General features: G+C 32.4%; 1 protein-coding gene across 13 annotated transcripts in view; it reads left to right on the top strand.

The window, feature by feature from the left end:
* Positions 1-13,204, top strand: part of LOC124304066 (poly(rC)-binding protein 3) — a 122,422-nt gene extending 109,218 nt beyond the window's left edge. For 11 of the 13 annotated variants that reach the window (XM_046762021.1, XM_046762028.1, XM_046762017.1 and 8 more), the window contains 3 exons: positions 2,078-2,174; positions 2,645-2,924; positions 6,593-7,046. In XM_046762021.1, coding sequence (XP_046617977.1) covers positions 2,078-2,174; positions 2,645-2,924; positions 6,593-6,974 — 759 coding nt within the window. In that variant the 3' untranslated portion in view covers positions 6,975-7,046. Of the gene's footprint in view, positions 1-2,077; positions 2,175-2,644; positions 2,925-6,592; positions 7,047-13,004 lie in introns of those variants that run through there. The other 2 variants (XM_046762030.1, XM_046762026.1) reach the window with 2 other exon arrangements.
* The last annotated feature ends 6,661 nt before the right edge of the window (positions 13,205-19,865 follow it).

The following is a 19,865-nucleotide window of genomic DNA, read 5'->3' as shown; positions in this document are numbered from 1 at the left end:
ATAAATAATCTCAATTACTGTTTAAAGTAGCATCAAATTTTGTCGAACATTTGTTTTTCCCTCTTTATGCTTACATTCCGATTCGGTGCAATCGAAACATTCCTAAAGCTTATTGATTGTAAAAACTATGTAGCACCTCCCATCGGTAAAAACCTTGTGACGTGTGTATATAATTTTTGTTTTTCTTATTTCTTTGTTTTCAATATCTTCGAATTCTATTTACCTTTGGGCAAATTCCTTATCATTTCTTTTCATTTCATAGTACATATCCGATTTATAAATAGAGCATGGCTTTGCACTTGGTGAAGAATTTGCGCGAGGGTGGGCTGCCTTACAACAGTTTACCAAATTACGATTAATCATTATGTATGAATAGTCGATGATTGATCGTCATCTGCAGCTAAGCGCAGATGCAAATTACCCTATTGCAGGCCTATCTAGTATAATTTAAACCTGCCCTTTCCTTAATTTGAGATAAGGATTAAACAGAATATAGAAATAGTTCAAAAATCACCATTTATCAGACTGGAGTTCAATTACATTTTTTTTATTCTTCCTCACTTTTACCCGCAATTAAGAATTCGTTTTTCCTATCCAGTCATACGATTAGATCTACGTTTCTTGTTGAATTGAGTTGATCATATATCGTTGAAACGTGTCTCAATGCGTTTATCAAATACAATGTGCTATTAAATTTAATACTGTTGTAAACGGCACATAATTGTTATTCTTTATTATCTTAAATTCAACGTTTTTCTTTGTTCAATAGTTGCATGTTCTTATTAGCTATTCGTTATTTTCAATCGATTGTTCATCGTGATCAAATTAAAACATTATTGAACATTTTTTGTAGATTTTTACTTCGCATCGTCAAAATTGATGAATGATTGGCAAATCTGCCAAGTTTATTCTCGACAGCTGCACATGATACTGTAGCGCATATTTGAAACTAGACAATCGTTAATTCATAATTGTTTGGTCATTTTTTTTGTTAGTTTATCCAATTATCGCATTCTTAAGCTACTGTGATTCTCCTCGTAATGCAAAAAAAAAAAAAAAAAACACCAAAGTTACAAACAAGAGTTTCGATATCGATTTTTCATTTCAAACCGCCTTAAAGTGGTAGATAATTGAGTAGACTCATTCAATTTCACTCCGGGATGATGGCTTAGAATTAGTTTGTTTGGATAACTACTTCTTTCAAATCCACCGAATCAGATTTTTTTCACTGTTTCAATAGTCAATTCAATATTGCTGTTTGTTTCGAGATGAAATATCGTTATTTCAGCCCTCGTTCTTAATTTTTGTTCTGTTTGATTTTTTTTTTTTTTTTTTTCTTTTATCTACCTTCGCGGATAAATCACCGTACCTTACGAATGTATTAAATTGGTAATGAACATTTGACGTGCAACCATGTGGTAAAAAAATTATTGAATTTCAATCGATAAACCTATTAGAAGAAAGCCTACTTTCTATTAAGTTTACATCAGACGCTGCTCCGAATAAAATTCTTTTTATTGTTTTCATTTTTCTTTTAGTTCATAAAGGTTCACAGATTTCCTGCGTCCACGTCCCTTCAATCCAACTAATTGCCAGAAGACCAAAACTTGTTTGATTGCTGTACATTGCCATATATACCTATAAGGAGTTGTTACGAAGTGATATATACATATATATACGTATAATGCAGAATTACATATATATGCATATATTTGAAATGATTTCAGAATTGAAAAACGAAAAGAACAAACAATACACGTTGTTATTTTCTAGTATCGGTGTATCAATGTATATGTATATTAACAACAGTGATATTAAAGATTCAGGTTTCATAGTATAAAATTGTTTCATCATTCATTCGACGCGTTAATTTAGTTTTACTTAAGGAAAATTGAATCATTCAAATTATTTAAGCAAATAATGCAGAAGAGTTTTGTATCCTGCGCTCGTAATAATGACGCTCGAAACAATCGTGGCGTTAGAAAAAAAAAAATTGGAAAGAAAATAAAATACGCAACACACTTTTTACCGCATCAAATGGCAGGCGTTGAGCAGTTGGTATTCATCGTTGTTACAGATGGGCAAATTGGGGAGCAATCCTCTCGCTGGTCTCGCAGCTCTAGGTCTTGGAGGTCTCGCCACGCCTGCCAACACAGGCGGACTAAATCCAGCTGGTAAGTAAAGTTTAGACAATTTCGATTAAGGTGGTTCTTCACGAAACTCAACGTCAGAGAAATGTTTGATCTTCGAATATGTGAAACTTGAACCGATCAATCTTATGCAAATAAAATTTCAATGTTTGTTGGCAAACGAATGAGAAAGAAAACGGCAGTTAAATTATCTTCATACGGGTTCTTATACATACAGAATCTAATCAATGAGTACTTTGTAACTTTTCTGTGCATTCGAAAATTTCTAAGTATATGTATATATAATAGATATTAGGGTCGCTGCCAAAGAACCAGCAAAAAAGAGCGTGGGTCTGAAGAACTACCTTGCAAACGATATATTATTTGAGATATTTATCAGTCAGCCAAAAGTTGTTCTTGTTGTCAGAATTATTTCGAACTGAAATTAAATAGACCTTGACTGTACTCTGCAATCAAGACATCTATTCTAATTCTTGTTCACTAATATATTATAGCTTTAGCAGCACTCGCTGGAAGTCAGTTGCGAACTAGCAACACCAATAGACAACAGCCAGCGGCTAACAACCAGACGCATGAGATGACCGTTCCCAACGAGCTGATCGGATGCATCATTGGCAAGGGTGGCACGAAGATAGCTGAAATTCGTCAAATATCAGGGGCCATGATTCGCATTAGCAATTGCGAAGAGAGGGAAGGAGGAGCGACTGACCGCACCATAACTATCACTGGAAATCCAGACGCGGTCGCTCTTGCACAATATCTCATCAATATGAGGTAAGTACAGCATCTTCGATTCTTCACATTAGTCAACATTCAAATACAAACACTGAGTTTTGAGCCTCGCAGCACTGGATAGCGCTCCATATTCGTAAATTTATAGAAACTTCTCACGTATATCCAATAATGACAAAATCATTGTGGGATCAGTGACGCAAGTTTAGGTTAAAAACTTAATCGTCATAAATCTTGCAATTTCTCTTCAAATTCTGCTAGTGGATCAGCGTTTTTTTACATTTCTTTACAAAAAATCTTTACTAGTTTTTCTTTTGATCCGACGAATTAGTTTTCCCACGCTTCTGCGTAAATTTTAGCGATTTGGAGTTTTAATTTGCAGACATTTGAAAGGATATTTGCTGAATAAAATGAAATGATTTACTCATAGAAATTTGACCGTCACAGCATGTGCATTCTGTTTTTATTCTTGGCGCTATCCAGTACTGTTTGCGATCTCAATTTATGATAGATTTTCTGTAGAACACTCGTAAATCTGTTATATAAACGATATTCATAGTTATCTGTCATGAGTAATTTTACCCTCAAAGCAACCGATTTACGCTCCACTTCTAGACTCGTCATGTTTTCAGGCGAATGAAAATTTCATAATTCAAACAACTGTATTTATTGTTCATGTATGTATGTGTGTAGTGGTTTTAAGGATCTTGCGGCAATAAATATGCCGATTCATGCATGCATACACGTGCAAAATTTAAAAGAAAGATAAATTATGTGATTAGTTATTTTTACTACACACACTCTCATCATTCCTCCTCGTTTGTCTGGGGGCTGCCTATTAGATCTGTTCCTCAATAATATTCACTCATGATGACATGTGAGAAAAAAACAAAACAATTTAACGGTTCAATTCTCACTCGAGTACATTAGACTCATACCACAAGTCAGCTAGACGAAAATTGAAACTTTTGCTCATAGTTAACAACCGAATTGTTTGCATTTTTCTGTTTTTGTTTTTGTTTCTTGCAATTTTTATTTTTTTTTATTAAATTCATTTTCATACAAAAGACGAGAATCGGTAAGAAAGTGATATTCTTCTGATGTTTGGATTATTTGAAAATGAAAAACACATGTCATCATACAACAGCAATTAGTAGTATGGAAATATATTATTCAATATTTGGGGAAAATATTGTGTGTTGCGATATATGTTTTTGTCTCTTTCTTTTGTTTTCCTTTTTGTTCATATTTCTCCTTTCTTTTATTTTCGAGTAATCGAAAAATAGAATAATACAAGAGGTGGAGGTGTAGTTATTAAGACTAGGTAAGAGGAGGAGGAGGAGAAGAAGAAAATAAATTCATCTTCAACTTGGGAAGGAACCAACGCTATCGAAAGAAGACAGGAAACCGCATTATCATCGCAAGGGAAGAAGAGGAATAGTTTAATTCCTTTGTTTCCAGGTCCTGCCTTCCAGGTCCAGAACCTAGAGAAAACCTACTGAACCTAACTCAACTGCAGAATCCAGAATTAACTCCGATAATATCTGTTCCCTATAGCTGCTGGCTGTCCCTTAAAATAAGTCTGGGAAGGAAAAAAAAACACAATCGTCTTCTATTCTATCAATTCAACATATATCCTACTTAACATCCTATGACGAATGTTAGATACTCCTACCTTTTATAGGTTTTGATATGTCTTATTCCACTTTCTTTTGTTTCTATTTATTTATTTTATCATATTTTTATTCTTCTACAAATTGTTTTGAAAAATGAGGGATCGTTACTTTCCGTCTTTCACAAACGTCAAAAGAAACTGATAGATGTGTTAAAAAACAAAAAAAAAAAAATCAATAGGTAGACAAATTCGAATCCCGCATCACTTAGATTATCTATGGATATTTTGAAATACGAGATTCCCTTAACTTGATTCCTTGTAACTTGACAACGTCGTTTACTTATGCTTTTTTAACATTTCAAATCATATTTTACTTTATCTTACTGGCTGTACATTCTAATGCTTTGGCTTTTGGTACATATAATATACAAATTTATTCCACTTGTATAATCAATTTTTACACGTAATAGGAATGATAAGGTATGAATTTTGTGGGAATCTAGTCATTTGGTAGAGGTTCTAATATTTTCTATCACAACTTTCCATGCATGTTCGACTTTGAGAATCACTTAGCTATTCAGCCATTTCATGTTTCTCCTAATTCGACTGTTGCTTTCAATATCTTTTTGTCAATTATTTGTACACGGGAAAACTCACCTCGATTTATATTTACCCAATTGAAATATACAATATAGTGTTTTCGTTACCGATTAGCAAGAATTTAATGACACAGATTCACTTTAACCGACTTATTTTCCATGTCGCATTCATTAACTCACATTCATTTATAACTTTCACTCTATAGAATCAATATCGTGTGATCAAACATAACTTTCTATTGTATTTATGCCACATTACTATTCCTATTACCATTCTCGTTATTATTATCATAGTCGTGGTGTTATTTTTATGGAAAGGATTTACGAACAGTGTCAATATTTGATTTACTGCCTTTGTTAATTTTTGTTCTTAAAGAAGGGGGAGGTGGAGGGTGGGGGGGAGGGGGGGGGGGGTAAAGTAATGGAAGGTTGATAAGATGCACGTAAATTAATACAAAAAGTAACAACAATTTGACACAGTTTCAGAATGAAGTTTCGTGTAGCATTTTGACGCCACATAGTTGTGAACAAATTAGGACTGTTAGGCTCATCTCCGTCTTCCATTTATATATTATAATCCATTATATTTTATTCCAGATTGCCACCTACATACATTTACTGCATTTAACTATGTTAATACTTCTTTTTCCCCCACCCGAAACAAAAAACAAAAAACAAAGAAAAAAAAAGGGAAAAAACACTAGCGTATTTCTATTGTTATAACTTATATATTATTATTACATAATCATATCCTTGCACTCCCATTGCATGGCCTGCACTCTGTCGGTACAACGAATTGAATTTTCTCGAGTTTGTTTTATTTTTATTTTTTTGACTGTTAACTTCAATTTTCCCGATTGCCATTTGTGTACTACATAAATTTCATTCTAACACACTTTATGTCCTAGTTGTATATATAAATGTTTCAATACCTCGTATCTTTGTTGTCTTTGTCGTTGTCGTCATCATCTGCCGGTACACAACCGATAATAATTCACTATCAATTTCTCTTCTTTATTCAGATAATATTTCAGGCAGAGTGCACATCATGCTTTGTTGTTGTTCTTGTCTTTTATACTTTATAGTTTCGACCTTCTATTTATGTACAGAGAGATACGGCGACGTTATATTCACTGTCGATTCGAACAATTAATGACGATTAAAAACGAAAAACGAAATAAAAACACGGAATCGCAGAAACGATGATCAAGTTCAGTAAAGTCGAAAGTAAATACAATTATAAGAACTCAAATCGAAGCATCTACCTGCAAGTAGTTTTTCATATTTGATATTGTTTGTAATAATATTTCTTCTCCGCGATCGGTGCATCCACCGATGATGAAACATCGTTGTCATTCAAGTAGTTTTTTGAGCGTTGTCCGAACGATCACGTCGCCGCATCTCTCAAGTAATAGTTGACACCTTTACCGTCCCGTCATGAATACCAGTTTTCACCAATTACTACATTCCTACCTTACATTTGTGTCTTTTCCCAGTGTCGAACTGCAGAAAGCTAACTTAGAGGCCCAAAATACCCAAACCCCTGGCAGCGGTACCACTCCCGGGGCATCCGGGGCCAGTGCTTCCCCCTCTACCACTACCACCACTGCCTCTCCTTTGGCCAGCGCCATTCCTCTGGCTCAGCTGCTTAGCAAGCCAGGTGCTCTCAACGCCCTATCTAGCCTCACTGCTCTTGGCGGGCTAACGGAATTGCTAGGTGGAGCTGCAGGTGCAGCCGCTACCGCACTTCCGGTACAAACGACCGGTGTGCACCGTTCACACAAGCCATTTACACCCAGACTTCGTAGTCCCAGTGCACCCGGGCCCACCGACAGCGGGAAATTTAAATCAGAGCGCACCAAGTACAATCCGTACTGAATTAATTGTACCGTTCTTTCTTTTCCCATTTTTCTTCTGATCTTTTTTTTTTTTTCCTTTTTTTTTTCTTTTTCTCAGTCTACAATTTCTGTGCGAATGTAAGAGGCGGAGAGATAGAGCTAGAGAGAGAGAAAGCGAGAGAGGAAAAGCGAAAGAGACAAGAAGCGAGAGAGAGAGGAAGCGTATCATGGACTCGGAGTTATTGAAAAACAATAACATCACCGCACATTCTTTGACAATCACTTGTCGCTAAATTTCATCTAAACAATATCCCTAATATGTATTTCTCAATTTTTCTATAATCAGTTTTTTTTTTCTCAATCCAATCAGTCGAGAGTGTAACGTTTTCTATTCAATTTACAACCTATGTATTTATATATGCTATTTTTGTGTTTGCTTTTTTATTACTGACTTTTTTTCGTTTGTTTCGCAGCATAATATTATTTTTCATATAACCTTGCGTTTTTATTCATCCGAGTACCATTATACTTGTACTGCGAGACACTGTGTGTGCGTACTTCTTTTTTTTCTCCCCCCATCATTATTGCTAGTAATATCGTTTCGTGCATTGCTTTTCTTTTTGATGATGATGATTATATTCTGATTTGAATTTATTTTTCGGACAATCGGATTTTTTTTCCAAAAATTCATTCTTTTTTTCTGCACCATTGAAACATGTTACATTTTTAAGATACTTACATAAACCTCGTTAATTGAGCGTACATAAATATTTATATATATATATATATATATATTTATATGTATGTATATATACAAATATACATGTGTACATGTACATGTACATGTTTATCGTACATACAAATCACAGACGATTATTTTGTCAGCACCATACACTGCGATATTATCGCGAATCATGAATATTGCTGCTAAAGAATTTTAAATAAGGAAGAAGAAGAAAAAATTGAAAGTCGCGAAACTTTCACGCAAGCGTAACACAAGATTGTTCTGATACTTTGCAATCGCAAGTGTCATTCCACAATTTGTCAATCATCAAGTTGTAATCACTTATCTCTGCAACGCCTTTGAAGGATGAAAAAAAAAAAAAAAACTAATCATATAAATATTGATCATAATTAATCATACTAATCACACAATATTTATATATGTATATATGGCATAAAAAGGCATTGCATACCTATTGTCAATTTTTTTTTTTTTACGCACGAATCCGTGATACTATGAAAGCGAAGTAAAAACAAAAATGCTTGGTTCTGGGTATTAGCATTGGTCTCTTACTATACTCATGTATATGTATATGACGAGAAGGAAAGTGTGATTGAAAAAAATAGCAGAAAGAAAATAATGTTAATTCTGTAGACGTATCCGTGTCGGCTATCATGTAACTTACATCACTATATGTATATGTACACACAGATTGTGTTTTGATTTTGAAAAGTAACTAGGAAGAAGAAGAAAAAGAATAAAGAAACCAATTCGAAAAGCAAATGAGTTGATTTGCGTGGAATCGCAAAATCGATATGGAATATGGAGAATATAGTATGGTAGTGATAAATTTTGAGAGTTTATTATTCACTAAACTCTTCTTGGTTGCCTCTTGATGCGATACAGTTTAGATTATCCTTGATATATATATATATATCAAGGATAATCTAAACTGTATCGCATCAAGAGGCATACATTATATATATACATACATAAATAGCGTATTATTATTCCTATTCCTATTATTATTATTATCATTATTATTATTATTATTATCATTATTATCATTTTTATATTTACTCATATACTCTATTCAACTGTACTGTGTTTCGTAAAGCATTGTATCTACCTATCTTCATACTCACACACGCAAACACACACACAGAGAGAGATCGAGAGGGAGAAAGAGAGAGACAGAGAGAGAGAGAGGGAGAGAGAGAGAGAGAGAGAGAGAGAGGGAGAGGGAGAGGGAGAGGGAGAGAGAGAGAGAGAGAGATACGCACTGCATCATTGATACAATAAATTAATCACTCAAAACAACAATCATGTCATGTCAAGCAACGTATGAAGTAAATGGTCTTTTTTTTTTTTATCAGCGGTCTCTTCCTCTGTACAATATATCAGCGTTCATGTATCTAATGTCAATATTTCTAATATTTTTGTAATTCTTGAAAAAACAAGAAAATTCGAATTCATATCATATTGAAAATCGTCTCGATTGAATAAACGTAGATTGACATTTTGTAATACTTTCGATCATTCAACGTATCAATTCCTAGCCCGAAAAGAACTGCTTCTTTTGTTATTTCTTCTCTTTTGTTGTTATTCTGTTTCTGCTGAATCTAAATCTGAAAGTGAAATAGTAAACGCAAAAATAGAACACACAAAAAAAAAAAAAAATACCTACTGTTGACAATTGAAGCTTTCTGTCTTCTTTCTATACGAATATTCGTGTGCTCAATTCTGTAGTGTTAATAAGAGTAAAAGGAAGAAAGAGAGAGAGTGGAAAGTTAATACGAGAGGGAGATATCTTTATAGAGAGAGAGAGAAAGAGAGAGAGAGAAAAGAGAGAGAGAGAGAGAGAGAGAATCGATATACCTTTAATAATCAAGATAGTTGATTTTTTCAAATCGCGATTATAATCATAATTATTGTAAATTGAATAAAAATCCCAATCAAATCTGAAGTTGCAAATTGCTAGACCAGTTAATTATGTATAATATAATTGATTTGCGGGCGTTATTCTGAAAGTAATTCAACTTTCATACTGGCGTAACACGAGAAAATTCAAAATCTTTCAAATATGTACCATACAATTGGTCCGGCAACGTTACCGACGAAATATGATTGTGTGTTCTTTATACATATATTAATATCTATTATTATTATTTTTTTTTTTCATATAAACAGATACTATATGAAAACATTGACTTCATTTCTTAGTAACGTAATAATCAATTTAGAAGAAAGAAAAAAAAATGAAAAATAAATATGGGAGTATTCATACGTCGCATTATTGTAGGCCAGGACCATAGGAAGATATAAGCATGTGTGGTTGAATTTCTTCACGCACATATTGCTGAAGCTATTATTATACATTGTGTGCTTAGCGAAAGAAAGAAGAAGAAAAAAGAAAAGACGAAAAATTGAAGGAAAAAAAAAACATGGCTATTCTGTATCACCTTGTTGAATAAAGCTAGGCATATTTAATACAAACATATTCCTTTGTCTTCCTTTCAAATCTGAAACTGCAAAAGAATGGACTTTGCAAATGCGTGTATTGTATACGCGGATCCAGGGTATATATTTTGCTATTACTAAAAAAGAAGAAGAGAAAATTATAACATAGACTCTGTTTTTCATTCCTAACGATTCAAATTGTTCTTAGAAACGCTTTAGTGAATTTAGTTTACTTTCTCTCTATGCGTGTAATAGTTATACTTTTCCTTTTCTTTCCAAAAATTCATTTGATGGAAATACATTATATTTCACGTCCGTTCTTTTGCAATTTCATAATTTGTGTATCCCCTTCCACGTTCATACAGGTCCATTGTATGTATCTCCCGACGATAACTCCATCGAGTTGTGATAAACCCCCATCCGCCCAAAAAGAAAACAGAAAAAAAAAAAATAAACAAAAAAATATAATAATTTGTAAATACGTATTGTTACTTTGTTACTTTGCTTAATTACGACATGGTGAAAAAAAAAATAAAAATTGCATATCTGATGGAAGAACTTGCAATTTCGAATCGATGATCTTCTATTCGCTACTTACACGTTATTAAATATGATTGTTCGACAGAACGTTTGAACTTCTACAACAATAGTAATGATAATTTAAATAATCGATTGATATTTCTCTTTTTTTTTTTTTTTCTATTTTGTGATAGTTGTGCGAGGGTGTGCGATCTTCGAAGATCAAAGAAAGAAAAAGGTGAAAATGTTGTACGCAGAAAAATTTTAACTCTGATATAATTGTTGTTCCTTTGATGGTTCTTCTTCGACGAAAATGATGCTAATAATTTCGATGATAAGACTGTATGTATATATATATAGGTATATACATACATATACAAATGTATAAATATATCTGTACATATATTTATATATATATATATTGTAAAACGTACATGCCGAAGAGCGGGGAGACTCGTTCAGAGAGATCTAAAGAGAAAAAGAGAGCGAGAGAGAGCGAAGATGTATCCATCCAACCAACTTGACCCAGGCTCCTGCCCGCTACCGGTAAGCACCATCCGCTCCTTTGTAGTCCTCTTATTCTACTTCCCCTGTTTAACCACTTGAAAAGAAAACGAACGAAAAAAAAAAAAAAAAACCAGTCTTTGATCGAATTTGTATTGAAAATTGTTATCTTTATGCTGGTAACGCGACAACACAGACATTACTTATATTATATACATTACATATGTATCTACATACGTACCTACCTGTATATTTTTGTATAACATAACTTTGTACGACATCTTTCAATTTAAATTTATCAGTTTCAAATTTTTTTTTTTTATTTTTGTTTATTTTTTTTTTTTATTTCAACGACGTTTTTATTACCAAATTTTTAATATTGTTATACACCTAATGTATATTGAATTTTAATTTTTGTTTTTAAACGTTACTTAAATTTATCTATAGTAATATTTTTTATTCCTTATCTTGTAAAATACGATTATCGAACTGTTCAAACCACGTTTTCCGTCGGGCGAACATTGATGTAACAATGTGTTTGCAAATTTTACGGTTCTTTGTTTCTTCTGTGCAATGTACAATGCAAAGACAAATTTTCTTGACATTTTCATACATACTGTCGAGTCATTCGTCTATATACATATATTTTTTTTTTTTTTTTTTTATTTTACCTCACTGAAGAATGCTAGAATTAATGGTTACATCGTCACCCCTTCAGTAAGACAGTAGAGACGAACTGTTTTGAATAATGGAAAAGAAAAACTACACTGAGAGAACTTTTTAGTTCCGGTTACCGCTCAGTCCTTAATTATGTTCATTTTTTACCACGATCGAAAAATATAGTTCTATGTATAAAATGAAAATTAGTTTTGTAGCTGTTACCAGAAAGTCTGTATCTGTTAATCTTCTTTCTCATTACGATCATTGTTACTACATTTTCTTGTAACTGTTGCGAAAATTTAATGCTTGCTCAACAATAAATTGATGTTAAAGCCTTATTTAACTAAAAAATTACCAGTATACCGAACAAACTAATTTCGCGTTGCAATTACCAAAAAAGGATCGACAATAGCGCAAAATGTTTACGCGTACCTCGTTTTTCGTGAACTCAACAATATTCAAACAGTTTTTTTAACGATACCTGTTTTACTGAATTTTTCTCGTTACCATAATAACAAATGAAATTTTTCTCAGTGTAGAGAACAAAGAGAATTTCGTTAAATATAGTTATTAATTACTTGAAATTCATTGATATAATCGATATAAAAAATTGGTGATTCTCATTCAGATTGTACTGTACTTGACTGTACAAACGTCAGGTTCCTTGTACCTATTCTGATGTGTTTTACCAGTTTCGATTTTTGTCAAAAAGCAAAAACAAAAGATCTTGTTGATACGATTTTAATCACGAAAACAGTAAACAATCAAAAGTGTATTATATTCCCATTGAGATTAACGAAAGAAGCTCGTGCATATTTAATTGTGAAACGCTTGAAAGCTTCGGAATATACTTTCGATGTTTATGTCGCATGAGTTTTATAACTTGAGAGGAAAAAAAGATGTTATCGCGGGTGCACGCATTAAGTGGATCAAGCCCGAACTTGAGAGATTTTCCGTAAAACTCTACGCTTGACGTTTCTTACAAAAAGTTTAAGCGAAGGAATCGTTGAATGATCTTCATATGTTGCAAGAAAAATGTTTTTCGTGAAAGTCTCTCGGGAGCCGGAAAGGGTCCGTATTATTAGCGATAAGAGTGCTTATGTAATATATACATATATATGTATGTGTATATATATGTATATATTGTAGAGGAAAATGAGAACAGGGCGAATTGATCAACCGTTTTTTTCCATGGTGTTACAGGATATCGATGGAGACAGCAGGAATGGCGATCCCAGCGTATCATTACATAACACCGAACCACATCGTTAAATCTTCGATTCACTAAAGACGGGCTCTACGGAAAGAGTTTGAAGAAGAAGCAAATGTTGGAGATGAAACAAAGAAACAGTAAAGAGTAAAAAGGATATACATACACACACACATATATATATATACATATATATATGTACATGCATAAATAAATAAATATATATATATATATATATATATATATATATGTATATAGCGAGACACATATATACACAATGCTGTCAAAGCGTTTGGGGCTGAGCCAAAATTGTGTTCATCCAACCAACTTTTTGCAGTAATTATTACGCGTAACGTGAGACGTTATTACGTGGTTAAATACGCGCAAACAAATATGAAACATGTTGGAGCACTTTGTTGAAGTGTAATAACTTGTATAAAGTACGCATTGCGACATGATGCTGCAGCCCCACGAGCTGCTGCTGACGATTGGTAAAGGGAACAAGCCAAAGATATGTTAGTTTTCATTTTTATATATTTAAACAAAGATAATGAAAAAAAAAAATTTAAATTAAAAAGAGGACTAAGGAATGGTGAATGAGAAGAGGCCGAAGAGGAGGAAGGAAAATAATAATTAGGAGAAGAATGATAGTAGTAAGATATTCGTGCGAGTATTTCTAGACTGGTTGATGTTAGACTGTTTTTTTTTCTTTTTTTTTTTTTCTTCTTTTTAATCGACAAATGTGGCACAGTCGAAATTCTACGGACACGCTCAACGTTGCTCGCGGTAATTGGATCTGTTTCTGACCGACTTGCAATCAATTTATAAGAATCGAGGATCCTACTCTGGGTTCAAGCAAGTTTGGCGTGTCTATTTTTTTTTTTTTATTTATTTTCCCCTCTTGTGAATCGGGTTCCAAGGCAAGGAAGATAGAGTTCTTCGGACTTGGGACAGATTGTAAGTGACAAGTCAAATGTACTGAAAATTGTGCTAACAAAAGCATCAAAGTATGACTTGAGTTAAATTTTGAGCACTAAGTACATTTGAAATCAGTTTTCTTCTTGCGTAGCCTGTCTGACACTTGTAAAAAAGCGCTAGACACGCCGAAGAACTTTCGCGGATTGATTAGAAGTTTACGATCGAATTTCAATCTTCTAGCAACACTCGTAAATTCACAACAATAAACAGTTTACCTTGGCAATATTTTTTACAATTCAATTACGACGAGCCGTCGAGCCTGCGAATTGTGGAACTGACAACGAGTACAAAGTACTCAAAATACGTCATATTTATATAAAAATTGTAGTTGCGTAGCTTTTGCATGCAAACACAATTCGAAATTATTATTGTTGATAGTTATTAGTTACTATTATTAATTAATATTATTATTATACGGTGTTATTTTATACTTGTTATGCAGTGTTCAAGGACACTCGATGATGAAGACCTTATGTATATACGACTGTCTGACTTGGATAAAATGATATCATTTTACTGCTACAATACGTGTTTTACCTTGCGAATGATGATGCGAATTCAATGAGCCGGCGTTAATTATACGATTGACTTTAGCAAAAGGTAAAAAAAAAAAAAAAAAGAAAGAAAAAAAAACAAACAAACAAACAAACAAACAAAACAAAAAACTATAATAGACTTGTGAACCAAATATTTACTCGTATATGCATATGATGTTAACGACTACAATTATACGTACATATAATATATGTTATACGTGAAAGAAAAAAGAATCATTAAATGATTTGATTTTTTCAAATTACTTTCTTATTGAAACGTTAAGTCATTTTCGAGGCAAAATTCAGTTGTGAATACGAAGAAGACGAGGAGGAAGAAGAAGAATAAGACGTGAATAAAAAAAAAAAAAAAAAGTGACGACAAATTGAAAGGAAAAACCAAACAAAAAAATTATTATTATCATTATTCTATTATTATGTAAAGTATGAATAGTAATATATATTTATTATACAATTAAAAATTAGGATAAATGAAAACAAAAAAAAAAAAGAAAAACAAAGAAAAAAAAAAGAAATATAGTAGCGAGATAAAAGTGCGAATTTAAAGCCTAAGTTCGAAATACGAGGCGTTATTTTCCCGCTCTCTCTCTCTCTCTCTCTCTCTATCCAATATCAGTATTTTGCGAGATACACTTTAACGCAGCATCTCAGGCAGATTGATTGCGATTGTGGCATAGTCTGATTTTAACGTTAACGTGTGGAGAGAGAAAACCAAAAAAAAAAAAAACAATAATTTCAATCACATTGTAATTCATTGTTGAGAAGAACAATTGTATCTGCCTTTTATGCGAGCTATTGCACAGAAGGAAGAAAGTTATTCTGTGCCAACGATCGAGAATACTTATCATTCTGACTCTTGAAAAATGAAAAGAAGAGCAATAAATTTTCCCGTATGAAAAATCTTTGGATATCTGCGAATGCTACAACTAAATCATCTCGCGTTATTATCTGAATTCAAATTGAAAATCCATTGTATCTTCGAGTTACGAACACTTCCAACGCGTGCCAAAATTCCTCCACCACTCCGATGCTTCCTTGTTGATATTTAATTTCTATTCGTGACAGTAGAATTTTCTCCATCTGTCTCCTGTATTTTTAAAACTTTTCGTCATATCTTGCTGCCTGGGAGGAGAATTAATTCGTCGATCGATTATAAAAATATCGTCAATCTTCAAGGTGTTCTAGTAAATTTCACGCGGCGTAATTATCCCTAGAATACTTTGTCGGTCTTACATTCAATTTACAAACATCCAAACTGTCTTGCTTCGGCCCCTCGACGACTTGACGTTATCAATATTGATTGACTCATTGAATAATTAAATTAATGATTAATTATAGTATACTTAGATGAAAAATTAGTGAGAGAAGACGCGGTATGATTGTGTATCAACAATAAATATTGCTGTGATTAGATTTTGAAATATATAGTAATAGTAGTTAAGGGCAATTTTTTTAGAACGACGAGTAAGAAATAAAAAAAAAAGTAAAAAATTTAAGTAATTAATAATAAAGTAAATTGTAAAATAATCAGAAGAAAAGAAAAAGAAAAATATTTGAACAATATTTGAACAGGAAATGTAAGGTAATCAAATTGTTTTTTTTTTTTGTTGTATTGTTGCTTTTTCTATTTTTATTTTTCTTTTTTTCTTTTTTTCTTGTTTTTTCAACAACATACACTATATTACCGATATTTACGAACGTAGACGCATTGGCGGCGAGTGGCATTATATGTACCGAACAAAATGAATAGACTGATAAAAAATACCAGTGCGGCTACGACGTTGAGTGTATATTAGTGTAAAGATTGAATTTAAACGTAATTGAAGATAGAAAATGAGAAAGAAGAAGAAACCCAAGCGATATGAGTTCGTATCAATATCAGTAAGATACTGATGGTAAAAAAAAAAAAAAAAAAAACAAAAAATGATTCCAACATTTCACCTAGGCAATTAATATTATTACAAGGTACGATTCACCGGGGATTATAAAAGAAGAGGGGAAAAGAAAAACAAAAACAGATACGACTATTGTGAAGTGGCTAAAGGGCGACCAATTCACGATCAGTGAAAAGTCTTTGTATATTTACTTGACTGTAAAAATTTTTGAATATTAGAAAATATTTCGACGTCTTTTTGATTGAGAAAAGTAATTTTTTTTTTTTTTTCTGTTTCGTTTGTTTCAAACCAAAATTTTACAGTTGATGCAATTGCACAGAAACAATGGTATATGATATACATATATATTGTATAAAATAAATTTCAGATACATGTCTGAGAACAAATACTAAATAACTTTATTATTAAATAGATTAAAAAGTTAATATATAGATTATACATAGTATAAATTACGTATATATCTTGCTCCAATACCGCTCATCTATTTATTCACTGTACCAAGTATCATTATCATTATGATAATTATTGTTACTATCATTATCATACGTATTATTATATCTAAGGGGTATAACAATTTCGATTGAATCAAATCTTTTAGGGATTCGCATACTTATTGTATCGTACATACGCAAATGTACAGTTACGCGCTAAGTATAATTATGTCTAATTTATATAGCCAGCTATCGGATAGTAACAAGATTCTCTTACAGTTGTTTTATTGCTAAATACTTTTATTATTATTACTATTATCAAATGACGTATTTTTCTTTCGACAGTTGAATTGAATTTTATTGTGCACCAGTCATTGAGACATTAGACACAACCGTTTATATATCCCTTTCTAATCACTGACTGCTTCTCATGATCGAATCTGAAAGCATCTGCTCTATGTATAAAGGAAAAAAATTGTAAATACTCGAAACTTCCGCAGTATTGCTCGAGCTTGATTTTGAATTTAGAAACGATCGTTGATTTATTTTTATATTCGTAAAGTTTTCTTTTAAGCTTTTCTCTCACGAGGTTTTACGTAGAATGGTCATTTCAATCGTAAGTATTCTTCCCAATTGGTCTAAATAAAAGAAAAGAAAAAACAAAATCGTTTTTCGAATCTATCGTTTAGGTTTTTGGATAATATGAAACAGAAAAATTTTTAAAAAAATCTTGTCGAATTGAAGCAAGAATTCTTGTCGAGGCATAGAGCAATCTGTTAGAGCAGGGGCCTTAATTCTAACTGCACATTGTACTGAGAACTAAAACCACCTTCATCGAGAATAATAGGAGTTCCAAAAGCAGAAGGGAACACAAAATAAAGAAAGATGGAAAAATAATTAAGATATGCAAGGAGACAAAATTGTGAAAAGCGTGAATCAGTTCCCAACCTTTAAAACGTAACGCAAGGCAATCAGCTAAGAATAATAATAATAAAAAGAAAGAAAATAATAATAAAGTAATAATAACTTAGTTTTTATAGGATGTTATAAACGTATTCGTCTCTAAAACTAATCATTATAACCTGTCGAAAATTTGAAACAAATAAAAAGAAGAAAAAAAATATTGAAGTAATAAATAAATTTAACAAAATCGACTTCAAACGGCGGACTTGGTAGTTTTTTGGAGGCATATTTTTTGTATGGTGGATAAATAGTGATGAAAATTTTTTTAAATATAATAATAATAATAATAATAATAATACTTTAAAAAAATTATTGAAACAAGTAGGTGAAAAGAGAAGAAGAAAGAAAAACGTCACTTCGAGACAGATTTTGTGCCAAGTCGGAAAGAATTATCCCGTCAAAGTATGTAGTAGAGGTAATATCAGCTCAACCGCGTGCCAAGCTAATAGATGTGTGAACTAGTGCCAATAATAAAAATCGTTGAGGTGATTTCAATTGTTAAAATTAAGCACTGAAATTCTTACAACAAACCGGGTGAATTTTTTACTTTTCTCCTATTAATTTTTGGCTCCTTGTTACTTCTTAACCGACGATGTAAATTATTCCGCTTCGTTCGCTGTAAATTTTTAACAATCGAAGTAATATCGTTTTTACAACATTTTTGACGCAAATAAGAGAGTATTATGTCGCAAGAGGTATGGACACCAATATAATTATTATTAATTGTCTTATCGATTAGCTTTAAATGCACGAACAAATAAGAAGGATACGATGTAATGAAGAATCTTCTTTTTTGTTTTTCACCTTTTTTTTTTTCAACAATATGTAATACTATCGCAGTCGTAAATATTGATTCAAACAGCAGGTTATTTATAACCGAACAGCTAACGCTGCTATGTGCATTATAAACTTGTACATGTTTAGGAGCAATTTTAATTATGGGTTTTAAAAAAAGATACCTGATATATAAAAATATATATGTGTAGGGTAATTATATTATCGGGTGGCTTCTCAGTACGATATATATATATATATATTTATTATTGTATATATATATATGTTATCCGTACGTACGATGTATTATAACCGCAATACGATCTTATATCGTTATTAGTATCGTAAAGTGAGAAATTTTCGCGTGATAATTATTATTTTCTTTCTTTCTTTTTTTTTTCTCTCTTGTTCCTCGTTCGAGTTGTAAAAACTAAAACTCACGATCAATAGTATTTCCTGTTTGTATTTAAAATAGTAGTACTTGATGTAATGATCAATTTCAATGGCCACTGTTATACAAAGTTGAGACAGGTACGTACGTACGTATTAAACCGCTGTCGATCGGACATATCGCGAATTGAATCCCTGATCCAAATATAGAAGAAAAAAAGAGTGCGGTAATTGTGAAAATTTAGCTCTTGTTTCATTTTCGTTTTGTTCAAATTCACTCGCCCCCCCCCCCCCCACCCCCCCACCCCTCTCCCTGTATCTTCGTTTTTTCTTTTGGCCAAACGAATTACTTGCGTTACGAAGCCTTTATATGAAACAGGGTCATGTATAAAATATATTTAACACGTAATACATACGAAGTATTTAGGTTGAAAAAGAAGTGGAAAAAGGGTAAAAAGGAGACGGATAAATTGTATAGCTGTGTGTATCATGTCGAGAGTACAATAGTGATGATATCTTTAAAAACTTGTAAGAACGGTGTAAAGCAGTGTCGAAAAAATTGCGAAAAGGAAAAAAAAAGTACGAAAACATATGAAAAAGAATAATAAGTTAAACTAAGCTTTAGTACCGGAAGGATGTAAATCAATTTACAATGTATATCGTTAACTTATTAGACACGATTGTGAAGAAGAATAAAAAAGACAAATTGTAATAAACGGGATAAAATGGAGTTGTTACAAAGTTCCGTTTTTATTACGCGTGCGGTGAAGTTGACTGGCGTTGAATTTAAAACGTGCACAAGCGTTCCTTGTCACTCGGTTAGGAAAAAATAAAAATTAAGAATAACACAGAGCTGGAGGGATGAATAT

This window comes from Neodiprion virginianus, chromosome 4 (genome assembly GCF_021901495.1).
Source record: "Neodiprion virginianus isolate iyNeoVirg1 chromosome 4, iyNeoVirg1.1, whole genome shotgun sequence".
In the NCBI taxonomy this organism is placed as follows: Eukaryota; Metazoa; Arthropoda; class Insecta; order Hymenoptera; family Diprionidae; genus Neodiprion; species Neodiprion virginianus.
Note: the sequence above shows the minus strand (reverse complement) of the source record. Positions and strands in the feature narration are given on the sequence as shown.